This window comes from Athene noctua, chromosome 6, assembly GCF_965140245.1.
Source record: "Athene noctua chromosome 6, bAthNoc1.hap1.1, whole genome shotgun sequence".
In the NCBI taxonomy this organism is placed as follows: Eukaryota; Metazoa; Chordata; class Aves; order Strigiformes; family Strigidae; genus Athene; species Athene noctua.
The window spans coordinates 24,592,592-24,620,523 of record NC_134042.1 but is presented as its reverse complement, the minus strand read 5'-3'; the positions used below and the strand labels follow the sequence as shown (position 1 = coordinate 24,620,523).

At 36.1% G+C, this 27,932-nt stretch overlaps 1 protein-coding gene across 2 annotated transcripts in view; it reads left to right on the top strand.

The window, feature by feature from the left end:
• Positions 1-27,932, top strand: part of BAZ1A (bromodomain adjacent to zinc finger domain 1A) — a 63,462-nt gene that overhangs the window by 18,059 nt on the left and 17,471 nt on the right. Inside the window, exons 4-19 of one of the 2 annotated variants that reach the window (XM_074909870.1) lie at positions 1,249-1,392; positions 7,287-7,388; positions 8,636-8,723; positions 10,555-10,689; positions 11,312-11,414; positions 14,027-14,193; positions 14,990-15,085; positions 16,930-17,068; positions 17,516-17,662; positions 20,033-20,128; positions 20,257-20,481; positions 21,159-21,324; positions 21,583-21,696; positions 22,859-22,983; positions 24,624-25,232; positions 27,728-27,891. In XM_074909870.1, the coding sequence (XP_074765971.1) occupies positions 1,249-1,392; positions 7,287-7,388; positions 8,636-8,723; positions 10,555-10,689; positions 11,312-11,414; positions 14,027-14,193; positions 14,990-15,085; positions 16,930-17,068; positions 17,516-17,662; positions 20,033-20,128; positions 20,257-20,481; positions 21,159-21,324; positions 21,583-21,696; positions 22,859-22,983; positions 24,624-25,232; positions 27,728-27,891 (2,620 nt within the window). The remainder of the gene's footprint in view (positions 1-1,248; positions 1,393-7,286; positions 7,389-8,635; positions 8,724-10,554; positions 10,690-11,311; positions 11,415-14,026; positions 14,194-14,989; positions 15,086-16,929; positions 17,069-17,515; positions 17,663-20,032; positions 20,129-20,256; positions 20,482-21,158; positions 21,325-21,582; positions 21,697-22,858; positions 22,984-24,623; positions 25,233-27,727; positions 27,892-27,932) is intronic. The other variant, XM_074909871.1, reaches the window with a different exon arrangement.

Below are 27,932 nucleotides of genomic sequence, written 5' to 3'. Positions count from 1 at the left end.
AGCGCTCTCCCTGTTGGAGAGAGGCTTGGGGAGGACAGCTGCAGGCGCTGTGTTGCTGGTCCTAGCTAAATTCACAAGTGAATATGACCAAGGATATTTTAATGTGTTCAACTTTTCTCCCTGTGCACCCCCACTTTGTATTTTCCCATCAATGTATGCAGATTTTGGATAGTCCTGTCTGCTTGCAGAAGGAGGTGTTTAAGAAGAAACATTTTGACATTGTTTCCTTTTTTTCCAGTGTTCAGATAGAAGAACACTTAGAATTTGTCAGTCACAGATTTGCTGGGATTGGTTGGTTTGTTTGTTTTTAATTTAGGCACACTAATTCAAGCCCTGTACTTCATGTATTTTCCATTTTATTCATTTCAAGTGACAGTGTTTGGTGCCTAGAGAAGAGAATTATTATGTATTCTTTCTCCCCCCACCCTTTGAGCTTTTAGTGGTAGTATGTGACAGCATCCATTGATTGCAATACTTAATTTTCATGAAGCAGACATGGATTTAGGAAATCAAAATAAAAAATATGAACCATGGAATTTCAGAAAGGGGTGAAAGTTAGTGGTTAAGAACCAGCTATAATACAGTTACCCAGCATGAAGTGTCAATTAATTATACTTTTTAATATGTAGTTAATTCTGCCTTTTATAACTACTATTCAGGATGGCAAAGGGATAGACTTGTTTTGTCAATTGTGTGCATGCCAGATGGAGCCTTAATATGTGTCAGCAGATAAATGGGCCATTATTAAGATTAGATGCATAGTGATCATTTCAGCCTTGTTTATTTAGGTCATCGAAGCAGTAGAAGATGATCTCTTATAAGTAAAAATATTTTGGGATCTGAAAATCTTTTGCTTTTCTTAGATCGCTGTCAAAATAAATGTAAAAGATTTGGTGTCTAGTTTTAAAGTAACATTAAGTTAGCTTTTTAGTTTACTTAAGTGAGAACTGAAAAACAAACAAACAAAAAACCAACCACAAATAATTCTACCAGTGACTTGATTTGTTTTCCTAAGTAGTAAAACCAATAGCTGTGTAAGCACATGAATTTTTTCATTTATTAGGTGGAACTCATGAAATTAATATTTTACCTAGTATTTCAGTGCAAGGCTCTTAAGTATTTACTTACTTAGTAGACAATAGAATGTTCAGTAATATATGTATTCTTAAAATAACATCTGCTACAACTTTAGACTCTTTGCACTAGTGAAAGATTTTGATGGTAATAAATGTCTGTGTTTTATTTCAGGTTGCAGTGTAAAATTTTGGAAGTCATAGCTCCAGCCCATCACAATGGAATGGCGAATGGCCACGCCAGCAGTGCTGATGGAGACACAATTGTCATCAGCGACAGTGACGACTCAGAAACGCACAATAGCTCTGCACAAAATGGGTAAATGATACTTTTGCAGTATAAAGCATTTGGGCTGGGTGGAAATGGGACTAAAGCAAACGTGGCAGGATCTATCCGAAACTTGATCAGTATAGATTGTGAGTGCTCAGGCAGCTGAAGGTAACAAGCTGAATATTCACAGGTGCCAGTTATGCTATGTGTAATCCAACATAGAACTGTGTGTTATGAGAAATGGAGTACCTACAGAATAATCATTATTCATCTGTTTGGAATGACAGTGTTTCTGTTAAGAGATGATGAAAGAGCCATGTATGCCTATCACTGGTTCTCTCTGCACTGCAGAACCTGTGTTGCTATAGCTTGGAAAATGCACTCGTGTTGTGCATTTCTACAGTCTGGTACTACTTAGCATGATGTATTGCTTCACTTCCATCATGGGGCCCAGAGTTGAGATTGCCTTACAGTGAGAGGACATACTTTTACTGGAACTCTCTGAAATGACTTTTCAGAGACTTAATGTGTTTGTGTCCAAAATATAAAAAGGTACAAAGCTTTCTTCATTGTGCATGTGTCCATGTAAATATATACCGTTTTATTTAATGGATTTGATTATGATTTTTAGGTGCAGTGAAATCATGTGTCTTGTCTTAAGGAACTACCTATAGGCTGAAGTAGCTTAATAACACTGAATAAGAGAGCTTCTTGCCTATAATTGTGATGGTTAATTTTGAGAATCCTTTTATGGGCTAGTAGTTGAGCTTATATATGCAGTTTATCCTAGCAGTATAATGAGGAGAAATATTTCTGTGCTTCACAAGCACAATGCTGATGAAAGAAGAAAGTTTGAAGTGGGCCCCAGTCTTGTATCCAGCAACGTACAGGCTTGTTACATGAACTGTCATTGGCTTTGAGATGTCATGTGGATGTAGAAGTTATTCTCATTGATTACTGCACGAGGACTTCCATGTCCTGACATGCCTTGAATAACTAGGGTGGAGCTCCTCACTTGGCTGAGAAAATAACATGGGATAAATAATTTTTTAGATTCTCTGCTGTCTCTTGAAGGTAGTGTCCAAGTTGTTCTTGAAGAGGCCCTACATCTTTGAGACAATGAATGCATTTTCTGTGTTCCACAAGGCATATGGCATTTGAAAGGAGGTTATTCTTGGAATTATGCAAGTGTGCAGGGAGCCGACTGTGGGATTGATCCCTTTATGTCACTGTCACTTCCATGCATGCAGAGCTGGTAGTAAGACTGAGTCTTACGCTCCCAGTCAATCTGTGATTCTCCTCAGCTGATTACTTACTTTGACAATGCGAAGAAGTGAGAGAAAAAAAAAGTATTTCTCTTAGAGAAATCTTGTGAAAATATACAAATCTTTGGAGCACTGTTCTGTGGCATAACTAACATTTGTGCTACAAGCTTAAATAATAGACCTCTTACAGCTTTATAAAATGTTTACTGGAAGTTTTAAGTGAGTCTTTTTATAACAAATGCAAGAGCATAATAATGCTTCAATTTCTGGATATATTCCGAGTATATGCAAACTTGGAAAGTATTATTTGCTGTACCTATAAAACCTATCTGAAAGTAGAGCATTGTTGTCGATTTTTGTATATTGGCATCTAAGATTGTTTATACCCTTACTCATAAGAAATCCCACTGAACTGAAAGACATCATTTTGCAGCCCTTATCCTTCAGGAACTATACTTTGATGTTTATGGAGGAACTTGGATGTGGAGAGTATGAATGTTATTCACCTTGGGACCAATGTCAAGTTGATATGTGCAGAACCACAGTTCTGCCTCTTCACACAAATCTCCAGGTTTTGAGACCCAGCTTTCGTGCAAAGCTGTAGTGCCGTTAAACAATGGTACAGCAGATGCTCAGTGTGTTTGTGAGAGGGGGAGGGGAGCACAGCACAGATTGATGGACCATCTGCAAATATTTTTCCTAAAGAATCTGTAAGGCTAGAGCATCTTAACTGAAAATAGATGTCATTGGAGATCCCAGCCTTTCTCTGACCCTACTCCTGTCTGCATGGGGCAGAAATAGCCATGCGTTCTGTACAAGTGTTCCTGCTGACCTTTTTCATTGTGTTCTGCAGTAAAAGCTGAGGTTGTACAGAGAGAAAGAGGCGGGACGCTCTCACTCATACACTCCCTCAGAAAAACAGGATGCCTTGTAAGGCCTGGGTTGTGAAGCAAAAGGTAGCAATCTTCTGAGAGCTTAAACTGTTGATACTATATCCTGGAACCCTGTGGTACTGTAGGATAGTGGTCATCATGGAATAGCAGTGTTCATACCTTGAACTGCTATATTTAAGGGTAAGGTTGAACTCTTGCATTGGCTTTAGCACTCAGCAGCAGACTGGAGATTGAGGGGCTTGTACTGCCAAATATATACAATACTAGCTGCAACTTAATTCATGGCATTCTTCCTGCCAGGGCTATGAGTCATGTGAACAATCAACTGCAGCAGAAATACTAAAAGAAAAAAATTCTCCTTGGCTTGCTGGCTAGTTCATGGCAGTAAATTGAGGTGTTTATTCACTTTGAAGTGAAGTATCATCTTTATTTTGTGGAAGGGTTAACTTTTCCTGCAAATTTTGGGATGCAAGCAGAGGTAACAAAGTTTTTGGAAATAATGCCAGTGGAACCTTAACATCCAGATTTTTTACTATTCTCAACCTAATTTTCTGCCTCTGTTTGGAGAAGAAATTATGAATAGGGTATGTCAAAAAGTGCAGTCATTTCCTTGTTTTAGTCAGATTCCGGAAAATATTTGCAGTTCTAGATGGGGAGTTGTAATTGCTCGGTATAGAGTAGCTTGTCAGTGCCAACCTTCAAAGGTGTGCAGAGGCCAGCTTTTCTATCAGAATCATTATACTGACAGGTATGTAAGGTGCTGGAGCATAAGGAGATCATAAATGGTTGTGTTGTTTAACTAGCATTCTTCAAGGGAGCTTTTTCCATTCCCAAACTTAGTCAAAGAGAAGAAGAAAAGTCACTGCCTCTTTGGAAAAGCAGGACAACATTCATTTTAGATGCATTCTTGATCCTCTAACTCTCAGTATTTTTCTGTGCAATTTTTCTAGTTCTGCTAATACAAGATATTGGTAGTTCCAGCAAGACTCGGACCAGATAGTATAGATAGTAGTGTCCTGCACAAGGTGACTCAGAAGGACAAGGTCTCAAAAGTTTCTTGGTAAAGCTAGCTTAAGCCCATTCTGTTGGAACATAATGCAGCAGGACTGTAAGCAGAAATTTATATCCAGGTCATGTAGTCATTGTGCCAAAGTAATTGAAGGGCCCATGAGATTTTTATCTGTTGGTGGTTCAGAATAACCTCATTCAAAAAATGCTAGAGTGTGCCAGGTGCTAGGCATGTTTATTTGAAGGCAGTGGAAAGTAGTATAAATATGGGTGTGTCAGTTCCAGTTTTCACCTCTGAAGTTACAAGATTTTCTTTATTCTTTCCTCTGGATCTGGTGGTCTGTCAAAGCTGTCCTGTGAAGACTTGCTGTAGGGGATTTCTGCTGCAAAATGGGTCTAACCTTTGCTAACTCTTTGTGGTTTATGTAATGCTTTGTAAAGTAAAATATAGCAAAAAATGAGAGTCTTATGCTAAAGCGACTAGATAACCTATATATTTTTAAAAGCTTTCTATGTGTACTGAATGACCGTTTTCTTCCTCTTCTGCACTAAGCAAGATTTTTTACTAGATTTGGATTTATAGAGGTGGATTTCAGGAATACATTAACCTTCTTAGGATAATCATTGGAAACTCAGAAACTAAGCAGAGAAAACTGTGTGTTTGGAAATTAGATTGGGTCTATTATATATGATCCACTGAAGGTGAGAAAAGGATTTACTCAAACTAAAAAGTAAAGGTTAATGTACAAGAGTTAACCGCTTGATTATTCTTTGGGCCCTGATTTTGATTACAGACAATCAGAGCTTAGACTCAATTAAAAACATATAAATAAGCTAATACACTTATGGTATAACATTGGCACTCTGCCTTTTATTTGGTATCTGAACATTATCTGTTTGAGTCCTCCTTTAGCTAAAGGGCTGGAAACACAGGGGTGTATGGTGAGGGAACAAGTTTTTGTAATTGCTGCTATCCAGAAATTCCTAGCAACAGCCTTCATTACTTTAGCTTTCCTGTCTTGAGACTGAAAATGATCATGGAAGACCAAGTCATGGTATGACCAAAATACAAAGCCCTTTCTAACATTCTTAAAAATATAGGCAGAGATGTTTAAATCTTGCCAGAGGGTATACTGAATTACTTTGTTTATACAGTTTATCTCTGTTTTGCTAATATGACTAGCTGGGTGGGGGGTTAAAAAATTATTTTTCTTAAACTGGGGTTGGTCTGAGTGGCTCAACTTGAGACTTTAATGTGGATAGCATCATACAAGGTAGACAGTGTGTATCATAGTACTTACCTGTAGGTTCAGTAGATGTGTTAGACAGAAGTCTAAATCTTCTGTCCCTTCGTTTGTTTTTAACTATGTTGATCGTTTAATCATTGTAAGCTATTTTTCTCCAGAAATTATTCTCATCTAAAATGGCACTAACTGTGGATATATACTGTTTATTTTACATCTCATTTGTATGAATTAATGGATTCATTAGTAGGCATCTGAATGTTGCATTTCTTTGGGTTTCTATTTCACAGTTAGTGTGGGTAAAACATAAGAATCATAGCAAATTTCACATTCAACTACCTTGCAAAGTACAGTTCACTACATCTTGTCTGAATTCTTCATAGAGGTAAAGAGTAGCACATTGGTATATCGACTTACTTTGTTTTGTCACAGACTCCACCTTCAAGCATTTTGTAAATGCCAGAAGGACTGACAATGATGATGAAATGCATAGCTGGAAATCTTCTAGTTCATCCGCATTACTTATTCACCTTCCCCTACTGATGAAATAAGATGATAGTTGAATTCTTCCCGATAAAGCAATACGACTTTTGATTACAACTTACCACCCTAGGAGAAGTTAGTTATTTAAAGAAAATGTCAGTAGTTTAACTCTGTTCATTAAGTCTGTCCATAAATATGCCACACTATTTAAAGTATATTGCCTATGGCAAAAACCCTCTCTTTGTTTCTTAAAGGAGTGAATTTTGTTTCGGTAGCGCACCAGACTTGGGGTGGTTGTTTTCTTACATTTCTTCCTAGAAGAATAGTTACTGTTATGTTAAAACTGAAGAAATATTTGCCATGGGGAAAAAAATCTAGTTCTCTGTAGATGATAGCTGTAAAAGGGAAGTACACTTTGGGGAAAAAAATAATGTAATTCAATAAACATTTATTTTAAAGTGTCGATGCACTGTGTTATGATTCCTGTTATTTTCAGAATGTTGTTGGTGAGGGTGTTTTTTCTAAATTGATATTTTGGAAAAATATTCTACATGTTTTTTATTCATTTTGATATGTGATCTGTAGCTCTATGGCTACTTTTTTTTTTAATCCATTTTATTTAACTGTCTTTTGGACTCCTTCCTCATCATCTTTTTCTCCTTTTTCCTGTCTTTCTGTTGCTATCATGAGTACTGAGGGTGTTAAGGAGATGATTTTCTGAGGGATAGGGATGTGTCATTGCTTGTCTCCCTCTTTGTTGTTGTTCCTTCCCTTCTCCCATCTCCCTTCTAAGAAAACCAACATCCTCGATCCCTTTTTCTGTTCCTTGCAGGAACTGGGTTTGATATGGATCTAAATCTAGTGGCGGAGAAGTTGGCAGTAGTGAATAGGTCCTCTTTGGTGCCAGTGGAATTTACAGCCTGTATTAAATATGTCTGGGTATTTTCAAGAGGTCCATTGTGTATGCATATAAATATATTAAATGTGTACAATAGAAGACTGATGTTTTGTGATTGTAGTTAACTTTTTAATTTTTAAAATATTTTTAGGGAGAAGAAAGCCATAATTGATCCTCTTTTGTTCAAATACAAGGTCCAACCTGTTAAGAAAGAACTATATGAAACTGTTATTGTTAAAGCATCTCAACTAAGGTAAAAATGAATATATGAAAGTTGAAATTGTACTTCATAACTGTATGAGTCGTGTAAATAACTGTTAGATGGTTTTTGATATAAAATGGCATTTTAAAGTAATATGTTAGAACTAGTAATAAGAGACACTAGAACAAAATACTGTGTTTCATAGGCTTTCTGTAGCATGGGTTCTAAGCTTTACTAGTATTAACAGACATACCAACTCTGCAAGTCTCTGCTTTTGTTGGCACACAAATGAGACCTGCTGTTGCTTCTGATACCTGTGCTTACTGCTGTGACTGATAAATAGGTGCAAAAAATGTTTGAGAACCCTATTCTATAATATTGATGAACTGCTGGCATTGTGAGCTCTCTCTGTGGTAGCATTACTTGTTTGAAATGTTCAAGCAGACATTGTTTTACTGTTTAAAATAGAAAGGTTAGAAAGCTAGATCTGCAAAGATTTTTTTCTTCTTCTTCCTAAATAACATAATTTTTTCTTGAATTTAGATAAAACATTTTTTTAGGGTAGATTGTGCACCAAAACTTTATAAACTGGATACTTTGGGGAAAAAAAACTTAAATGATTTCAAGCCATTCAGTTTTGGGGTGAAATCAAGATCAGTTTTTTCATTAACTATTCCTGTGTAGTTAGTTTTCTCCTTCCCATGAAGTAGTGTGGGTTACCTGGGATGCCAGGAAGCATTTAGAGCACACACTGCCCTGTAGCGAGGAGTGACAGCCTGACCAAAGCAGTGTGTGAATTCACTGCTCTCACTCGTTAGCTTGAGACTTCTGTGTCTCACCTCCCCGTTTGAGAGATCTGAATGCTGCTTTTCTGCTGTCCTTTTTTGCTTGTTTTTCACCCTCTTCTGAAACAATTGGACTTTAGTTTTATTTGGGGATTTTAAAAGCTACTGTGGTAGAAAGGAATGTTTGGAGGATCTAGTGGGGGTAAATAGTAGGCTGTGGAGTTTGTCTGTATGTGTGTGTAAAAGAGGACATACCAGCATCTTAAAACCAAAAATTACAGATGTATAAAACAACTGTTTGAGTATTGCTTGGGGTTTGTTTTATTTACAAGGAAATTTTTAATTGAATTGGGGTTGCAAAGAGTGGCTGTTAGGTACAATAGTAAGGGTGTAATTTATGATTAAGAAAGTGAAAAAAAGGTCAATCATATGATGTGTTACATGTGTTCTTGCACATATTGTCAGCTGTACTTAATTGTTAGTTGATAATGCTATCTTTCTTTTTTAAAACAGCCGGAGGAAACATCTCTTTTCTCGTGATAGACTTAAACTTTTTCTGAAACAACACTGTGAACCACATGATGGAGTCATTAAAACTAAGGTAAATAAGAAGGAATAATTTGTGGGATAGAGTATTGACCCTATTCAGTCTTATTTTTTCTCCGCTAGCTGTTCAGAGCTTCTTTTTTAAACTACAAGTTTAGCTTTCTGTAAGTATAATATATTGAGTTAGTATTTGACTCTTCCAAAATAAAAGGATGAGTACGGAACTTCTTCTGTAAAAACAGGTTTTTGTTAAGTTTTGCTTGTAAACAAGATGGTAGTTTTTCTGTACATGAAGCAGAACTTAATTCTCTAACTTCTTTAGTTACAGTTAAGTTCCCAAAATAAAAATAGGATCTTTTACCTAGAAAAATGTTATTTATTAAAACATAATATGTTTTTGCTTCGTGTAACACAAGTTGTTTTCATTCTTCAAGGTATGCAGCTGATACTTCTAAGGCAAATAAAAATTAACTGTTGCTGTTTTGGTACAGCAAGCTAATATAATTCTGTTGTAATGCTTTTAGCTGGAAAACATTTTATTGTAGCTTGAATTCAGTCTCCAGTTCTTCAGTGGGACAGAAGTACTGAAAAGTTCAGATGGCTGGAATGGACTTATGATGAGGCCTTAGATGTTGAAGATGTTAAGATGCATATTTTTGTCATCTTATGTGGAGATATATGGTGATACTTAGTACAAGTTCAGACTAAAGTTCACAACTTAATCTGTGCAGGATGATTCTGAAAATTTCTGTTTCCTTGTGCTCAAGGAATTGAGCAGCTTTTCCCACAGCAATTTCCCTTGCCTTGCTTGCTGTGCTGCAGGAGATCCTGGACTCTTCCACTGCGTATTGCAGCCTAGACCTTGAAATCCTTCTTATCTTCATCTTGTTTTTAGGAAGTAGCATGTTTGTTTATTATATCTTGTATTTTATGTGTGTGTTTAAGAGGAATCCTAATACAGCTTTATATGAGCAGTGTGCTCATTCTGCCCAGGAGTGCTCCAAGACATGACAGCATCGATGAGAGTCTTGCCTCTGAAAGACGTGGAAAATAACAAAGGCAACTAATTTCTAAATAAGTTTGTAGCTTTTAAAGTCTGTCTCTTCTTTTAAAGAAAATGAAATAGAAGAAAATATAGCAGAAGGGGATAAACCACCTCCTTCCTTGGGCTAGTTAGCGATCACATTATCCTTGATATGATACAGTGTGCTGGGTCTAGGGATCTATTAGTGATACTTTCTGGTGTGTTAGGAAAATTGTTACATTCTGTATATGCGTGTTTGTCATCCTCTCTTTGTTTGGGCTATTTCTGGAGTGTCTCCTTGTTCCCTTTTCAGCAGTTATGTGAACATGTCCTATTTGGAGTGTCTCCTTTGTATCCTCATCCATATCACTTGATAAGGGCATACTTCCTGAAATCACCAGGTTGAGAAAGCCGACTTGAAAATTTGACCATTCAGAATGAGAGAAGTCCTAAATTTTCTCATCCTCAAGAAATGTTTAAGTATGATAGAGAGTTATGTGATTCTTCAGTAAATTTATTTTCTGGCTTTCTCCTTCAAAAGTAATTTTCAACACATTTCAGTAACTTACTTGGAAGACTGTGTCCAACTGTGTTTGCTAAAAGGCATCTAAAGAAATAAAATCTTACCAAATGAGGCCAAATGCTATTGTCAAATGTGTGCTGCTTACATTACTACCCTATTGGTGCATTAACTCTGCAGTTAGACTCTTTCGGAGTTCTATTTCTTATCCTAAGCTAACCAGTTGTGAGTCTAGTTACTTTTTCTTGTCTTTTTTGTGAATTAATGATTAATTAATTAACTCACATTTATGAAAATGTCAGAATTTCACAATGAATATCTGTTTTCATCTTTCTTACTAAGGCAACATCAATTGAAAAATACAATCTAGCAGAAAAAAATTTCTCCTACTTCTTTCCTGATGACCCACCCACATTTATCTTCAGTCCTGCAAGCAGACGGCGAGGGAGACCTCCAAAGAGGGCATCTACTAGTCATGTAAGTAGTAACATTTTTAATTCCAGATGAAGACACATCAGCATAGTCTTTAAGTTCTTCTGTTCACTCTGTGAACTTTCAGAACAGTTGGAATGCAAGGTTGATGTGCTTTTTTTTTTTTTTAAGATGAATTGGGATATACTGCATAATTGCTATTGAAGTAGATTCTTTATAGTTAAGCTGGTAAAAGGGACCATACTTGATACGTTATCTTCTTATTTTTATTTGCCATAGATCCCGCCAAGAAACTGGCTTTTCTGTGTGTTGTGAAGGTGCATAGAGGACTTGTCCCTTTTGGCAATGATTAATAAATAATTTGCTAAAAAACTTTAATTTTTACTCTTAGATAGGATTATGTCACTTGCTGTGTTTAAATACAGGCAAAGCTTAGTGCTCTAAACTCCTTTATTTCAAAAGAAAGCTGGAAGAAAAGGTTTTGGATTTTCTTTTCCTCCCCATGCAACTATTAGGCAGGATCTCTGAGTACTTAGTATGTTTGTGGGAAACTCTTGCAGCCTGTTTTTATCCTTGTTTTAGAGAAAATTTGAAATATCTGTTGCTGATCATTTCACTGTAGATATTATGTTGTTTTTTCCCACTCCCTCTCTGAATTCTCTATCAGGAGGACGAGATTACTGCTAAACGAAGTACCCAAGGAAACAGAAGTAAAGTAGCAAGGGAAAAGACAAGGTTCCAGAAACAAAAAGAAGATACACAGGCTATGGGTGAGTTGAGGTTTACTCTGATGACTAGTAGAACCAGTTTTTGCAGGTCTGAGAGCAGGCCATAATTAGAGTATGAGTATTTTGGGGGCTGTATGTTTCAAAGGGAAAATGTAATAAGAGTGCAGTGCCACAGCACTATTGCAAAGTGCTCCTTTCAGTGGTTAGAATGGTTGTTTCCTCATTTATTTTTTTCTTTTGCTAAACTGGGGAAATATAGGAGGCTTGTGATCCAGCTATGTTGATTTCTATCTCAGATAAATGAAGAGCGAAATAAATTTCTTCGGAAGTTTGGATTCTGAAGTCATGTATAAATTTTACCAACTGAAGATACATCAAACCATGAACATTTAGCACAAATCAATCTGTTGTATGAGGAAAATCCATAAATGGAAAAACTACCTCAAAATTGAAAAGAACTGCAATGCTTTCTAAACCTGTAACAATCCTTAAGGAAATCTTGAGTCTTTCTGAAGATTGTGCATAGATATTTAAGGTGTGTCTAAATGTTTTGCAAGATTACTTACAGTCTCTACAAATTTTTCTAATTAAAAGAGCACAAATCACTTAAGAGATTTTATTTTAGACTGATTTAATTATTTTGGCTTAGTTTTGACCCATTTCTGTTCTATTTAAACTTGATTTCAAATGGGAGTAAGGGGACCTCCTTTTGTATGGGTTTACTTAGGTAAACTGGTACACCTTCTTGAGGAGACAACTCAGCAAGGAGATGTTCTTCTGTATTGTAAGCAGTGATGCCCTTCCTAAGGAAAGGCTTTAATCTGTGGAAATACTTCCTCTCATTTCCATTACCATGGAAGGTTTTAGGGTGGCAGGGATGTCTCTAAATTACGTAGTCCAACATCTGCTTAAATAACTGCAAGGTTGTCTGAGGCTGCTCAGAGCCTTTTCTTCATAGGAGGTGGGGACACTAGTGTCTAATGGGCTCCACTAAACTTGTGTGTCCACTTCGCACAACTAGCATCTATTTGTTTGTGCTGGAACTGACAGCACGGAACAAGGTAATGGCTGATCAACATCAAAGCAGCCATTTTGTGTGGTGTTAGCTGCAGCTTCTAGAAGGCTAGTTAAGACACATTCTGGCTTAATTTTAACTTTGTGTTATCCTATTGTACCACAAACCCCAGTGGCTTTGAAACATATAGTTACAAACAATGAAAGAACAATCAGCCTTGAAATAAGTTGCATAACATGGAGATCCAAATGTATTCTTTGTATTTTCTGCCACCTCACTAGACAGCTGTCACAGCAGTTTTCTGTTCTTGGTGACACAAAATGATGATGAATGCATCAAGTAATAATAATTAAAAAAATAATACTGTGGTGTCACACTTACTCTGTTTGTTCATTTTTGGCCCAGTCTTGTCCCATGATTATAAATATTCCCCCCCTTTTTTTTTTCTCTTTTTTTAAAAGATGCAGTTCTTTAATTTGAAACTGGCAAGATGTTGTACCGGTTGTTTAAAAAGTATGATTCCATCCATATAATAAACTTAAAAGTACACCTTCAAATATACTATATTAATGTAATCAAATATTAATCTATACACTTTATCTGTAAATAATTTTGGATAATTTGGCAATTACTGACATTCATGAAGTCTGTTATAAATAGCTACTATAGTACTTTACTAATAATGTGAAAAGGTAGGAAAATACCAAGTAACTTGAAAAATCAACCTTCTCAGTAAGTAGAAGACTGTGGGGGATGAGCTGATTCACTGCTTTTGTTTGCTGGGTGAGAGCCATTGCTGCTATGTGTAGTAGCTATCTGTAAAAGCAATCTAGCCCACTTTCAGAATTTTATGGGAAAATGTAATCAAAATATCTTTTTGAGTACCATCCACTTAGTAATAGAAGGAACTTTTTTCATTTTCTTCACATGTGATTGTAGCTTTCTTGTTTATTCAATTAAAATGGTAAGCCCTCTGACCCCCTTTTATTTGTTAGCCTGTGTGAGGGTTGACAGACATTGTCCCCAGAAAGTGGAAATTTGTATCCCGCTGTTCTTGTGCAGATAACTACAAAGAAATCTGGATCTCTTTGGGCAATAACATTTATTACCAATTAAAGTTCAGATTAAACTGTCTAACAGAAGTGAAACTTGCACAAAAACCACTGAAATACTCAATAAGTATATAATGTATTGACTTTTCAGTAATTCAGTAATAAGTATTTAAAGATCACTTATTTAATGGTTATATTCCACACCTAGTTGTGACATGCTTTTATTAAGCAGTCGTTACTAAATATGTTGCTGTAATTATATGCAGTTGGAATCAGTTCTCATCTTTGTATGTCACTTGATGGAAAACAATAAACAAGTAATAAACTTCTGTATACTCATAAAAACAAATAAATTTGACTTTATTGCAGTGATGACAACCTTGTAAAACATGCATAATACTTAGGCTTAAAATTCTGATTCTCTAAAGAACTTTCAAGTGATTGAATTTCTGGTTGGCATAGAAACAATTCAGTCTTCATAACAATATCTTTTTCATATGGTAATTATAAAAAGAGTTTATTTAGCACAGTTAAATAAAATTAACATTTTAGAAAAGAAAAAATAACTTTGTTTTTTTCCTTCATAGCTTTTGAAAAAGCTAAATTAAAACAAGAGAAGGCAGATGCTATAGAAGCTAAGAAAAAGGAGAAAGAAGATAAGGAAAAAAAGAGAGAAGAATTAAAGAAGATTGTGGAAGAAGAAAGGATGAAGAAGAAAGAAGAGAAAGAGAGACTCAAAATAGAAAAAGAAAAAGTAATGCATTTGCAGTTTGTGTTTCATATAGGATCTGTAGGTCTTTCTAGCTTGCTTGTTTCTCAGTTGCTATCTGCTTCAACTTATTTTCCATTAACTGTTTTCAGTTCATAGAAATGCACTTCTGAAGAATAGGCAGTTATAAGATACAATTATGGATTTGTATTTCTGGATAACACTCTGTTATAACTTCAGTTCACAAAAGTTCACTTTGAACATCTGAAGTAATGTGGTGGGTGGGGTTTTTTTGCCAATAATGCTTTACAGTATTTGATTTGATGGTTGACTTCTACTTAAGTGTTAAAGACACTGTACTGTATCAGATTCACAGCATATTAAATGGTTGAGGGTTTCCTTGTGGTTTCTTTTTGGGTGGAAATTGCTAAATAACTTTTTGTCACTTTGAATATGAAGAAGTTATTTATTCCACTATATTCTACTAAAGCCATATGCACTATCGATTTTGATGGTCTTTTTCTTGTGGCAACTTGTCATAAATACTCTTATTTTGGGTTCTGTCACCTGCTTCCATTTAAAAAAAAACCCCTCCAAACAACCAAACAAAAAATCCTGCAACAAAACCCCATGTGTAATCCAACCAAGTATCACTACAGTTCACTTCTAAACATTTTTGCCAATATCTTTCTATAGAAAATAAAAATGATTAGATTATTTCATTCTAATTAAATATGGTTTTGTTTTATTTTTTGGTGTGATTTGAAATAAGGTATGCTGTTCTAGTGACTGTAATAGGGTGATCTGACCACTTCTTATATACAATTGTGACTCTTTTCAGGAAAGAGAGAAGCTGCGTGAAGAAAAAAGAAAATACGTGGAATACCTGAAACAATGGAGTAAGCCTAGAGAAGATATGGAGTGTGATGATCTTAAGGTGTGATTCAATTTGGAATAGCTTCAGTTTGTACTTTACAGGGTCCTCAAGCTAGATTCCCTAATCCAGAGGCAGATCTAGATGTGACCTGAATGCTAGGGCTTGTGAATCACCTACAGTCATGTAATATTTTTGGTGATAATAGGATTGTCTGCATCTGCATTTTCACCCTCCACAAAAACTTTACAGGCTGTTCTTAGTCTTAATGGGGAACTGTATTTTTAAATTACTGACCTTACTCAGTGGAGAGTATTGCATATGCCTGACTTTTCTGTTAAATATACAAGATGAGCTCACCTAGAATAAACTTGAGTTACTTAAAAGATTTGGATGATGAGGAAACCAAGTTTTTGGCAGCAGAAGTAGGACATTAGCTTGTTACTCCCTGTGGCATTCTTTTGATTTAAACTCTAGCAGTATCTTTGCTTAACAGGCATCTTTCTGGATGATCCTGGAAACCTATAGAAAGTTACAAGAATTCATCTCCCAAAGAATGTTCTAAAAAAGAATATAGTGTGACTGTACATAACAGAAGATTGTCTAATATTACACATTTATGTACATTTTACTATGATTAGTTTTGGCGGGGTTAGCGAAAGGAGGCAAAATGGTCAAACACAAGGACAGGGGTTTATTTGGGATACACAGGGAAACATGACAGAAGCTTGAAGAGGTTGAAGACAAATTGGGAATAGAGGAGAATGTTAAATGAATTAAAGTGATAGTACTTGTTGGGAGGAATGTGAGAATGGATGTAATTGCAAGGAGAGCTATATAGACACTTGAAGATGAGAGTGACAACTTAGCTGTATATAGAAAAGAAGAAACTGAAGAAAGGTAAGAGCTTCATCAAAACGAGAGGAAGCCGTACAAAACGGTGCTGCTGTGTTTCAGTTAGAAAAGAAAAAGGAAGGGGTGGGAAAGTAGTGTCATCACTACGGTGAAAATTGACAAGAGTATGAATAAAGAATAGTTAAGGTGAGGATGGCTTTTAAAAAAATTCCATTCTCAGAAAACGTGTGAAATACCTTACTGTGTTCCTCTGAAAGCATAGTATTTGTCATTCTTCTTGTTAAATGTTTGAACTACCACCTTTGGAAAGGAGCCATCTTCCTGGGAATTATTTGAGACTGCTAAGAAATGTTAAGTGAAGACAAGTCTTGAAAAGTTACATCAAGTTATTAATTTGGAAGTCAGACTCAGACACTGTCATCTGTGATATGGAGGTGGTGTCTCTTAAGTGATCTTGTTACACGGTCACATCAGCTTCATTTAAAATGTCTTAAACTATCATAACTGACTTACCAATACAAAAACCCAAATAACAGAACACTCAGTCATTAGACATGATCTTGCCTATGCTAGTATAAGATGGGTGTGTTTTAATGTGAATGTGTTGGGGTTTTGTTTGCTTGTCTTTGCAAACAATAATGAGTAACTTTTTAAGAATATGTTTGGTTTTTGCTTATCTGGACAGTTCCAGCAAACTTAAATTGAAAACTCTTGTGAAATAACACAGGTTTAAAGGAAAAATCTTGACAGCCAGTGTTCTTAACTTGTAGTGGGCTTGAGTTTCTTTAAACAAAGATACAAAATCTCTCAACTTCATGATCACGAATAAACTTTTCTCTCAAAAGATTTACGTCCAAGTTCCATGCTCTTCGATTTTTTTAAAGTTAGTACTACCACAGATGTTAGTGATGATTGTGTGTCTTGCAGAACTATTTTCACTAAAATGTAAACTCAGCAGATGTACTCTCTAGAATTGTAGACTGTTTGGTTTTATCACTTGTGTACTCTATAGAAACTGAATACAATATTAAGTTGTCCTATTTGGATTGCAGGAACTTCCTGTTCCAATGCCAGTGAAGACAAGACTTCCACCTGAGATCTTTGGTGATGCTCTGATGGTTTTGGAGTTTTTATATGCTTTCGGGGAACTTTTTGATCTTCAAGATGAATTTCCTGAAGGAGTTACTTTAGGCAAGTTGTCATTTATGTGGCAAGGTGCCCCAGTTTTGTGGTGTCCCTTCTCCTACCAAACAACTTAAGTGCACCCAAGTACCAGTGCTACAAAATTTTCTGTGCAACTTTAACATGTCAGTGCTTACATGTGCATATCAGTCCAGTTTTCTCTTAGCAGTCAACTTCCGCAGTGTTTATAAAATCAAAATTGATTTTAATGTAGAAGTTGTTCATCTAGTTATTAGAATGTCTATTTGTCCTTTACTCTTGCAGTTATATATTAAGAAAATAATGTTGTTCTGTCAGCACTCTTTCTGATACCACCACTTTAGGAATATTTGCAGTAAATTATGGAAAAGTAACTTGATTATCATACCTGAAGGAAAAAAAATGTTTTCATTCTTCAGTACATAATCGTTTTCCAACTTTGCGGCAAAAGTGACGCTTGTTAAACTTTATTCACAGAAGTTTTAGAGGAAGCTCTTGTAGGAAATGACACTGAAGGCCCACTATGTGAATTGCTGTTTTTCTTCCTGACTGCCATCTTTCAGGCAATGGCCGAAGAGGAAGAGGAAGTGGCCAAAGATCAAATAGCTGATGCTGAGACCAAAGGTCAGATCCTTAATTTTACTGCTGAAAAACTGAAATTCCACTGGAATTAACTTTAAATTGCATGTTCAGTGGCATTCTTTTGTTTAACCTTGTCTTATTATGCATGGATATTGTATGTAAATGGACTTGTTTTTTCTCTTTTATCTGAAATTAAAGCCATAAACTGGGCATGGAGGTTGGGGTCTGGGGGGAATAGAGAAAAAGCAAGCACATTGTTACTACAACTGTATCCAGCAAAGCATAATAAGTTTTTAACAGCACTGCTTATGTCTTGGAGGTGAGGGAAACTTGTCTTCACCTTACTCCTCTTCCTTCAGCACTGTTAGATGTTTCTCCTGAGGGTCAGGAAACAAGGCATTTTCCTAAATCTTCTCAAAGGTCTTTAACTATAAAAAAAAAAATCTGAGCCTAACTAGATTAAAAACTTAAACTCCCCAGCACAACTGTAATGGAGAATTTAGTATTTATTGTCCTTCAAGACTTAGAAGTATGCATCCACAGCTCCTAGATACCACCATGGCTCCCTTTTTCCAATAAAGGATCTTGCAGCCGCTCCGCCTTTGGCCTTCACTCTAAGGCTGAAGTTGCCCACGTTTTCAGAGTCATTTGATGTACACTAATCACTATCAGAAGGAAGTGCAGGCTTTCTTCTGAATTTATGTGGTCCTGTGTTTATGGACTGCCAAATTTGCTGACTAGTTAAAGGAGAAGCTTTGACCCTTCCTGCTAGTCTTTATTTCATTAGAGGTAGATAGAAACATAAAAGCACTCCCCATTTGAGGTCAAGAGAATCCTGTGGTTCCCCTGTAAGACAGATGTATGAGGTACAGGAAGGTTCCTTTAATTCCTCCCTTGAAGACTATGGGTATTCTCATACTTATGTCCAGTCTGTAAATCATCTTTATATAAAACATGGGCACTGTCTTCAGCAATAGGGGCTGCTCTTGTTAATTGAATAAAGTTACAGATTTGATATGGTGTTAAAGAATTTAGATTGTAGTTTAATTACTGTTGAATTTATCAATTAAACTGTATCTTTTAACTACTGAGAGCATTGCTTGGGCAGTATAAGCAAGGATTCCATTATCAGGTAATAATATAATAGTTGATTAGAGTCTTTATTATTCACAGAACTGATCAGAAAAAATGTGATAAAACTTTCATCACAATTGCTGGCAATTGCAGCAATCTACATTTCACTTCTAGTTTAGAAGAGCTGTGGGTAGGGCACTTTATTATCTTTTACTTGCCTTTGAATGTTTATTTCTTGTCACTCTTGTTTAGCCATCTTCTTTCCTGTAAAAGAATTACATGTTCTCAGCTTTGTAATTCTGACTAACCAAACTAGTAGTAGTCTGGGTGTTTGTTCACTTAAGTTCTGTACAGGCAGCGTTTCTGCAATGGAGATCACCACAGGTGTGGGGTTTTGGTGTGTACAGTGCTTTCTCAAACCCTGTTATACAGATAGGAGAGGGGAGGTGCAGAGTTTAATTTTGCAAGTGTCAGGTTGACAGTTTTCAAACATCAATCATCATACAGGACTCTGGATTTGCTTTTTACATAGTTTTAGTTTTAATTTGTGGCTCTTTATGGACTGATGACTTTGTAACTCTTAATGATTTGGACTTGAATAAAGTGAAATTGTTGAAGCATACAAGGCTGAAAAATTTCTGCCAACCCTCTGGAGAAATACCTGTAAGTGCTAAGGAAACTTTTGCCTAAGAAAGAGGAATTTTGCTGTTTCTCCCTTTCACTGCCCACTTTCGTGGTCAGTTTGCTGATGTATGATGCTCCTTATTAAGTGTAGATGCTTATTTTGGTGAAATAGATTCCTTTGTAATGCCTTAGTAACTGTATTTGTGCGGAACAGTAAGGCTGATTCTAAGTTACAGATTAAAAGTATACAGTGAATGTGATAACCACTGTCAAAATGTCTGATTGGTTTGGATGGTCTTTCCTAAAAACAAAATGATGATAGGAAATAGTTCATTTGAGGGAATGAAACACAGGTGTTCTGGCACTGTTGTTTGTTTTTGCTTTCAACTGTGTTTATGGATTTGTTTTTGCTGCCTTTTATGTTGCCATTGTGCATGTTTTGTGCATTGGGATTGCTTTAACAGCTTATGTGTAGGGAGAACAGCATATAGCATGTGGTGCATGTCCTTAGCTTTTAGTTGGATTTTTAGTTGCATTTAAAGATACGTAAATTTTAATTTGGATGTTGAATCGAGTTTTGAAATACATTGATGCCTGTGTAAATATCGGCCCTCTTTTTGCTTTGTCTGCAACTTTTAAAAAACGGCTTGCTTTCCTCCCTTCCACAGTACAAGTTTTAATTTACACTAGAATAAAGTGTTTATTTCCTTAAAGATTTAACAGAGGCTTTGGATGAAGATGCAGACCCCACAAAATCTGCACTGTCTGCAGTTGCAACTTTGGCAGCTGCATGGCCCCAGTTACATCAGGGTATGTGTGGGTTTCACTTCTTGTTTTGTTACTGTTCTTATTTTGCTCTGTATTTTAAAGCACATTTTTAATATTTATATGTATTTAAATGTCTATATAAAATAACTGTTCGTTCTTCTCAACTGTAGGCTGCAATTTGAAAAACTTGGATCTTGATAGCTGCACTCTTTCTGAGATTCTCAGACTTCACATTCTAGCATCAGGCGCTGATGTAACATCAGCTAACGCAAAATACCGTTACCAGAAACGAGGAGGGTTTGATGCTACTGATGATGCTTGCATGGAGCTGAGATTAAGTAATCCTGGTCTCTTGAAGAAACTTTCAAGTACCTCAGTATATGATTTGTTGCCAGGTAATAAAAGACAATAAATGTTAGAGATTACTAGATTGCTCATCAAGTTATCAGTTTTGTAACTGCTTCAGATCAGTAACAGAATCAGTATTCAGATCAGTAATTTACTGTAACGGAATAATTTAGGTTGGAAAGGACATCTGGAGGTCACCTACCCCAACACCCACTCCCTTTGCTCTGGTCCCTACAAGCAGGTCACACCAGATCAGAAATTGCAGAGCTAGGCAGTCTCATTACTTCTGAGTACCTTTTTTTAAATCTCATTTAAAAAAAAAAAAAAAAGATGTTGTTTTGCTTGCAGTAAGGGGATCTCTCTGCGAGAAGCATCTGAGTGTTTGATTCAGCCCCTGCTTTTTATTTCTGTTCTGGTTAGGGTCTTTTGTTTGTTATTTGGAAATGGAGGAAAAAAACCCCTATCTACTGTTCCTTTATCTCAGTTTTGAAGATAATACCTCATTTTAGTTTTTTTCGGTGCTAAAAGTTAAATTAAAAATAAAGGCTCGCATCTCTGAGCAAAGCAGGTATTTCAGGCAATGCCTCTTTGCAAGTGCAGCTGGTGCATTAAAAGTGTTTGACTGTTCACTTGAGTGAGAACCAGTCTTCAGTCTGAAATGTGTAAGAGTAAGTTATTTATCAGTTGTGTAATGAAATATAAAAATTGGTCTGAATTTTATTAGGAGAAAAGATGAAGATCCTTCATGCCCTCTGTGGGAAACTTCTGACTCTCGTCTCCACTCGAGATTTCATTGAGGACTCTGTTGATGTGTTACGACAGGCAAAACAGGAGTTCAGAGAATTAAAGGCAGAACAGCATCGTAAAGAACGAGAGGCGGCAGCAGCAAGGTAAAACAAGGATATGGAAAGCTAAATTTTGTTACTACAAATTTTATTTCTCGATTGCAAAAGGCATATGAGAAACAATAGTAGTGCTTGTGTTTTGTACTGGTTTCTTGAGACCCTAGACAGGAGTGAAATTTTATTGTGCTAAGCATTGTCATTTCTCATGCTACTGTTCTTTTTAGATGATGCTGCAGTATTAAAGAAAAGATGTGGCCAGATCAGATAATTGCAACTGGTTTTCTACATTTTTCTTACTATTAGGATACGTAAGAGGAAAGAAGAAAGGTTAAAAGAACAAGAGTTAAAAATGAAAGAGAAACAAGAAAAGCTGAAGGAAGAGGAGCAAAGAAATCCTGCTGTAGAAGTATCTGTTGGGTATGATACATGGTATTACTGTGGTACATATGATACAGCACTTTGCAGTTATGTGGCCAGACCTTAGCAATTTATTTGCTGTTGACTTGATCATATACAGAGGAATATTTTTAAGTATATAGTCTTCCTAGTGTTCTGGAATTGCTTTATGAAAGTGACTTTATTTTTAAAATCAGCTTGTATTATAATTGTATTGAAAGTTTGACAGTTTTACGCACTGACAAGAGAAACTTGCAACATCCAGTTTGTATTTTTTTTGCATTTTGTCTTGTAATGATTTCATATCTATGAATATCTTCATAGTAGACTATTCTAGTTCATTTTCTAATTTGAGGAATTAGTCTGATCTGAGCTAGATAATACTGACCTTAAATTACAGTTTGACTCAAATAGCATTTTTTAACAAAATGCTGTGCTATCCCAGGTAGTTAAAAAAATGAGGGTTTTGTTCCATTAAGAAAACTGTATGGTTTCAGGTGGTAAGATTCATGCACATGAAGCTGTATATGATTCCAGAAATAAAAGCAAAGTGTATGTACAACACTATATCTTTACCTTCCTGAGAAAGGGAGTTAGTTAAATAAATGTTTGCAAAAGGTGAGCATGGGCCAAAGACAAATTTGTGCTATGTTTTTGAAACTGTAATTGAAGAAAAATAATAAAATTAATGTTATCCTGCAATGGTTGCATGTAGTTCTGTAGGTTTTTAATTACTTTTACTAGACGTGGGAAAAATGTGTAATAAGCATTTTATAAAATGGATACCATTTTGATGAGGAAGCATTTTTTTTGGTCATGCGAAAAATAATTCAAGTCAGTAGAACTGCACTAAGATGTCTCCAAAAAGGATCTGATTATAGCAACACTCTTTAAATGAAAGAATGAGTACCAAAGAGCAGGTTTTAGTCTTTAATATAGAACTTTCCATTTACAGTTCAGTGGGTTTCTTCTGGGTGTTAATATATACTGTGACTTAAAGTTTATTTTTAAAGAGCATTATAGGTCTTTGACTAGCTTAAGTACTTCTGAGAAAAAATACTGTTTGTGTTGAAGATGCCATATTCTAGTGTGTATTCTTTTTTTTTTTTTTTTTTTTAATTCCATTCAGCTTTTAATACATGGTTGGTCAGTTAGTCACCTTTTGTTTATTTTATTGTGTCAGGGAGGAGGAACGGGAAGACCTTGATACTAGTACAGAGAGCAAAGAAATTGAACGTAAAGAGCAAGACATGGACACAGTGACGGAGGATGAAGAAGAGCTGGGACCAAACAAAAAGCGAGGAAGAGGTAATGCTGTTAATGCATTTGTTCATTTGTGAATATGTGTGCACACACGCACATGCATGCACCTGTGAAGTTCTTGAGTTTTACAGTAAGTTTTTATAAAGTATCAATCTTTCCTCTAAATTTTTAAAGGAAAAGGAAAAAAAAAACACCCAAACATGATCATAATAGGCTATTAACCACATTGAACTGGCCTGATGTAGTTCTAGCGGTCAGCTGTACGTTCTTTCACACTTCTGTATCTTCTTGTCTTCCATATTTGCTGTCTGGATTCCTCTTTTGTCTTAAAAAAACCCACCTCAAACAGGCTGTTACCTGACAAACCATTACAGTTATGGAGTAGTGTGCTCAGAGAGTTGTAGGAGTCTTGTCTAATTAGGGTATGGTGTGGGTTTGATTCTTCTTATTAAGAAGCTGCAAAACCAACAGGTATTTTAAAAGAAAATGTTATATTATGTGTTTTGGTTTAGTTTGCCTTTCTTAATGAAGCAGCAGGCCTTCTATACAAGAACGCAACCAGACTTATCCCCAGATTTTATTTCCTTGGCAGTGTGCTAGTAGGAGCTGTAGTGCAGTAAATGGCACAGCCTGCTATTTGTAACTAAACATAAACAGTGCCACAGAAGGATGAATTGCTGATGGCTTTGGTTGCTAGCTCATCTGTCTTTCTCCTGTGAAGGCTTTGTGCTAGTGTCCATGCCAGTGAAAGTCTGGATGACTGTGGACTTCAGGTTGCAAACTTGTACAGTTTCTAACAGTACCTGTGATAAAAATTGAATAATTCTGTAATACAGGTTTGGATGTTTACTACAACTTTATGATGGCAAAACAATGAGGTCTTAAAGAGAATTTCAAGTTTCTTAAATGCCCCTGTTTGAGACCTTGTGCCTGGAGGGCAAACAAGTGTTAGTTCTTTCCTACAATTGGAGAAACCAAAGGTCACACTGGAAATCAGTAGAAATTGAGTGCTGACAGCATCTTGCACTGTTGCATCTGTTAATTGCAAGATGTACTTTTCTAGATGCCTGTCAGGACCTGATTGGTAAGCTAAGATGTGAACTGGAATAGTTTTCAGCTGGGAAAAGTTGAGGGGAAAAAATAGTAGTATATATATTTTTTGAAAACCATGGATAAAGTAACTGAGTTTGCAATAAAAGCTCTTCTATAGGGATTCTGGTTTTGCTTGAGGTCTTTGGGGGTTTAAATCGATCATTTTGAGTATGATAAATTAAGTCCGAAACATAGTTTAGCAATTTCATTACTGAATACAAAGTTTTACTTTATCCTGATAAGAAACTTTTATAACACACTTCCAAGTTCTTAAAATTTTCTTTTTTTTTTTTTTTTTTTTTTTTTTTTACGGTGTTAAAAATGACAGTCAGTAAATGAGACTTAGTCTAGTTCCTGCAAAGTGAAAGTACACTAAAGATGGCTGGTTCTTTATTGAGGGAAGGGAGGTAATCACTTGAATTTTTCTTTAATAAATCTAGTACTGTTTCGTGACTGAGCTGATGGTCCTTGACAGTGTAAGTTTAGATAATCGGGAAGGGACAGAACCAAAATCTGCCCTTTACTTGAGTTTTCGGTTAAAGAAAGAATTTATAAGCATATTGCTATGGTTTTTTTTTCCTTTTAACTTTTAGGAAGGAGAGGACAAAATGGATATAAAGAATTTACAAGACAAGAAGAGACCACTTGTGAAAAGAGTGAACCTCTTACTGCTGAAGATGAAGAAGCTTTAAAACAGGAGCAACGAAAGAAAGAGAAGGAACTGTTAGAAAAGATTCAGAATGCAACAGCCTGCACAAATATCACCCCATTAGGTCGTGACCGTCTGTACCGACGCTACTGGATTTTCCCCTCTGTTCCTGGATTGTTCATTGAAGAGGACTATTCTGGTCTCACAGAAGACATGTTGTTGCCTCGAACCTCTTCCTTTCAGAATAGTGTACAGTCTTGCACAAATGAACCTCAGGTATTCAGTAAAACTGGAGAGTCTTTGAAATCTTCTGAATCTACCTCCAATATTGACCAAGATTCACACACCAGTGTTGTCGTAGAGGTGCCAAGGCCAGTATATAAACCAAACCGTTGGTGCTTTTACAATTCTCGGGAACAACTGGACCAACTCCTAGAGGCTCTCAATTCCCGAGGACATAGGGAGAGTGCCTTAAAAGAAACTCTTTTACAAGAGAAAAGTAGAATATATGAACAACTAAGCAGTTTTCCTGTGGAAAAATTTCATATTCCAGGTAAGTGAAAGGTTCCTGATTTTAATTTGCTTCTAGTTACTATAAAATATTATAGAAACCTCTAATTCTCGTTTAATTACAAATAAATTAAGAATTATTCTTAAGCATTATTTCACTCAATGGAAAACAGGTTTGGGGTTTTGAAATTTTTTCTTTTTTTCTGCTTTTTTGTTGTTTTTTTCTTCTGATGGATCTTGATGTTTTTCTGGTGTTCTGTTAAAACATTTTTCTGATATGTCTGCTTAGTAAAATGGGATTGGCTGTTAAACATCTTTAGGAAGTAATTTGAGCTTTGGGAAAAGTTTAACTGGGGAATAAAGATTAGTATCTGCTAAAAGTAAATCATAGTATTGATCCTTATTTCCAGTCCTCATTTCTGGTATGATGAAAGGAGACACAAGATATGACACTGGAGACAGAAACACCAAATAGTTAGGCAATGACTGCTACCTTGATTTGTTGAGTAGGACATGTTCTTTCATAACATAATTATAAGACATGAAATTATTCAAAAGCCTTTACTGACCTATTGTGAACAAGGGAATGATAGCATGTTGCAGGTCATGCTAAAACCTTTGGGAGGAAAAATAGTGTACCTGTGTTGGTGGTTATGTGGGTTAGCATCAGTGCAGTAGATTCTCTGATTATTCATTTTTTTCCCTTTTGTCAGAGCATCATTACAGGAGGAGGAGACATCTGCAAAGCAGTATTGTTCTTATGAGTTTAAAAATGTAGGAGTGTACTTAAAACCATCATAGACCTAGATTTAGTTGGTTTTTTTTTTTCTTTTTTTTCTCCTAGCCAAGTCTTTTGCCATTTACCAAGACATCAGCTCCAATCACTGGTAAAATTCTGTGTACACAAGCCTGCAGATGGCTTGTTTGTGGCATGTTGGTGGGTGGAGGATGCTACCAAAATGAAACTCCCTAGGGTAATGTTTAAGAAATTGCATTTTGTTTTGAATTATGCCACATTACTGTGAGAATTTCGGTGTATCTGTATTGGGGCAAAGGAGAATTATTCACAGCATAGCTGATGTGTGTATCAGGACATGCCACAAACACGTCAAATAGTACTAAATCCATAATGATCCACCATTTCTTTTGGTGGAAACTAGCACAGGACAGAGTTTCTGCATAATAATTAAACTTTATTTGGAGGCCTTACGGCTATGTTTGTGGTTTTTGGTGAGAGAATATAATTTTCTGGTATACTAACGTTTGTGTGGATGGTTCCTTATTTTCCTAGTTGCTGCACCTGTATTTTGTGTGCTGCTTTCTGCCCTGAAGCAACTTGATTTACAGAAACATAGATTTTTCTTTCTGTGTTGCAGCTGTGGAATAATATTGATTTTTATTATTTTTTTTTAAAAAAAGGCAACTTTGAACTTCGCTTTAATAAAGAAATTTCAAATGGTCCAGTACTAATGCTGCCTTCCCTGTGTGATAAGCAGTGAAAAGTGGCCATGTGTAGCTGTACTTTGCAGGGAGTTTTACTGCAGTGGGCTTTAACTGTTGCACTATTGCCTTCACTCAAATGACTTGCAGGACAAGTGAGAACTGTTCTGTGATTCTCTTAGGTTGTAGACTGCTCTTCTCTGTTTTCTAATTCCCACTCAAAAGAGCATGGAAATAAAACTGATATGTGACTTTTATTCCAGTATCCATTAACTTTTCCTCATCAATTACTTGCAAGCCAATTGCTGCTGTTTCAGTTCTGCTCAAGACAAAAAGATTTCAATTCTTTTAAACCAAAAAGGAGGTTTCCCACATCCAGACATCAGAGTATGCTAGTATACATTTTGAGAATATTTGCATGGTTACTTTCAGTTAGAGGGAGTTGTTTCTGCATTTGAGATGCCTTAAATTCATTATCTTGCTGTTTTCCTTTTTTTCCCCTCCTTTAATTAGAGGACACAGTCTAGTTTGCCTGTGTCATCTTTATGTGTTTTGTTTTGGTTTGCAGTTAGATTTTTAAAAGGGATTTTATCTTATTCTGTTAGTTTTTGCAATTGTCGGTTGCACATGCTTGTTTTAAATGTTGCCATGATAAAGATCCATGTGGGGAAAAAAACCTGAGAAGTTTTGTAAAGTAAGTGCTATCAAATATGAAAAATACTATAAATATGACTCTTTTCTTGGTGCTTTTTTTTCCTCCTTGCACTTAGAGAATTGTTGATTATCTACAAATTCAGAAAACATTTTAAGACAAAAGAATGACTTTTAAATTAATAAGAATTTCTCATCCTGTGTGTTGGGATGAGTGAATATGAGTCTGTAGGTCTTCCCTTAAAAGTATACTCCACTTGGTTGGATTGGATGCCTTAACTGTCATGGCTGTCATGGAGATGTAAGTGGTGGCAACGGTCACTGCAGGAAGGGAGTTTTGAACCTGTGTGTTTAGTTTGTTCTGCCCTGTACTACTGTTGTTCCACCACCAGTGGCTACTTTAGGGAACAAAGTCCACTAACATAAAGTTACTTCGTATTTTTGCAGACAAACCTCAAAGTGACATCAGACCTCCTTCAGGACGGGGAAGGATGCAGAATGCCCATGATGGATCTCATGTATCTGCAGAGAAGCAGCTTGAACTGAGACTCAGAGACTTTCTTTTGGATATTGAAGACAGAATCTACCAAGGAACATTGGGGGCTATTAAGGTATTTGTGAATTGTAGAATACTTAAGCACCGTGGTGCCGT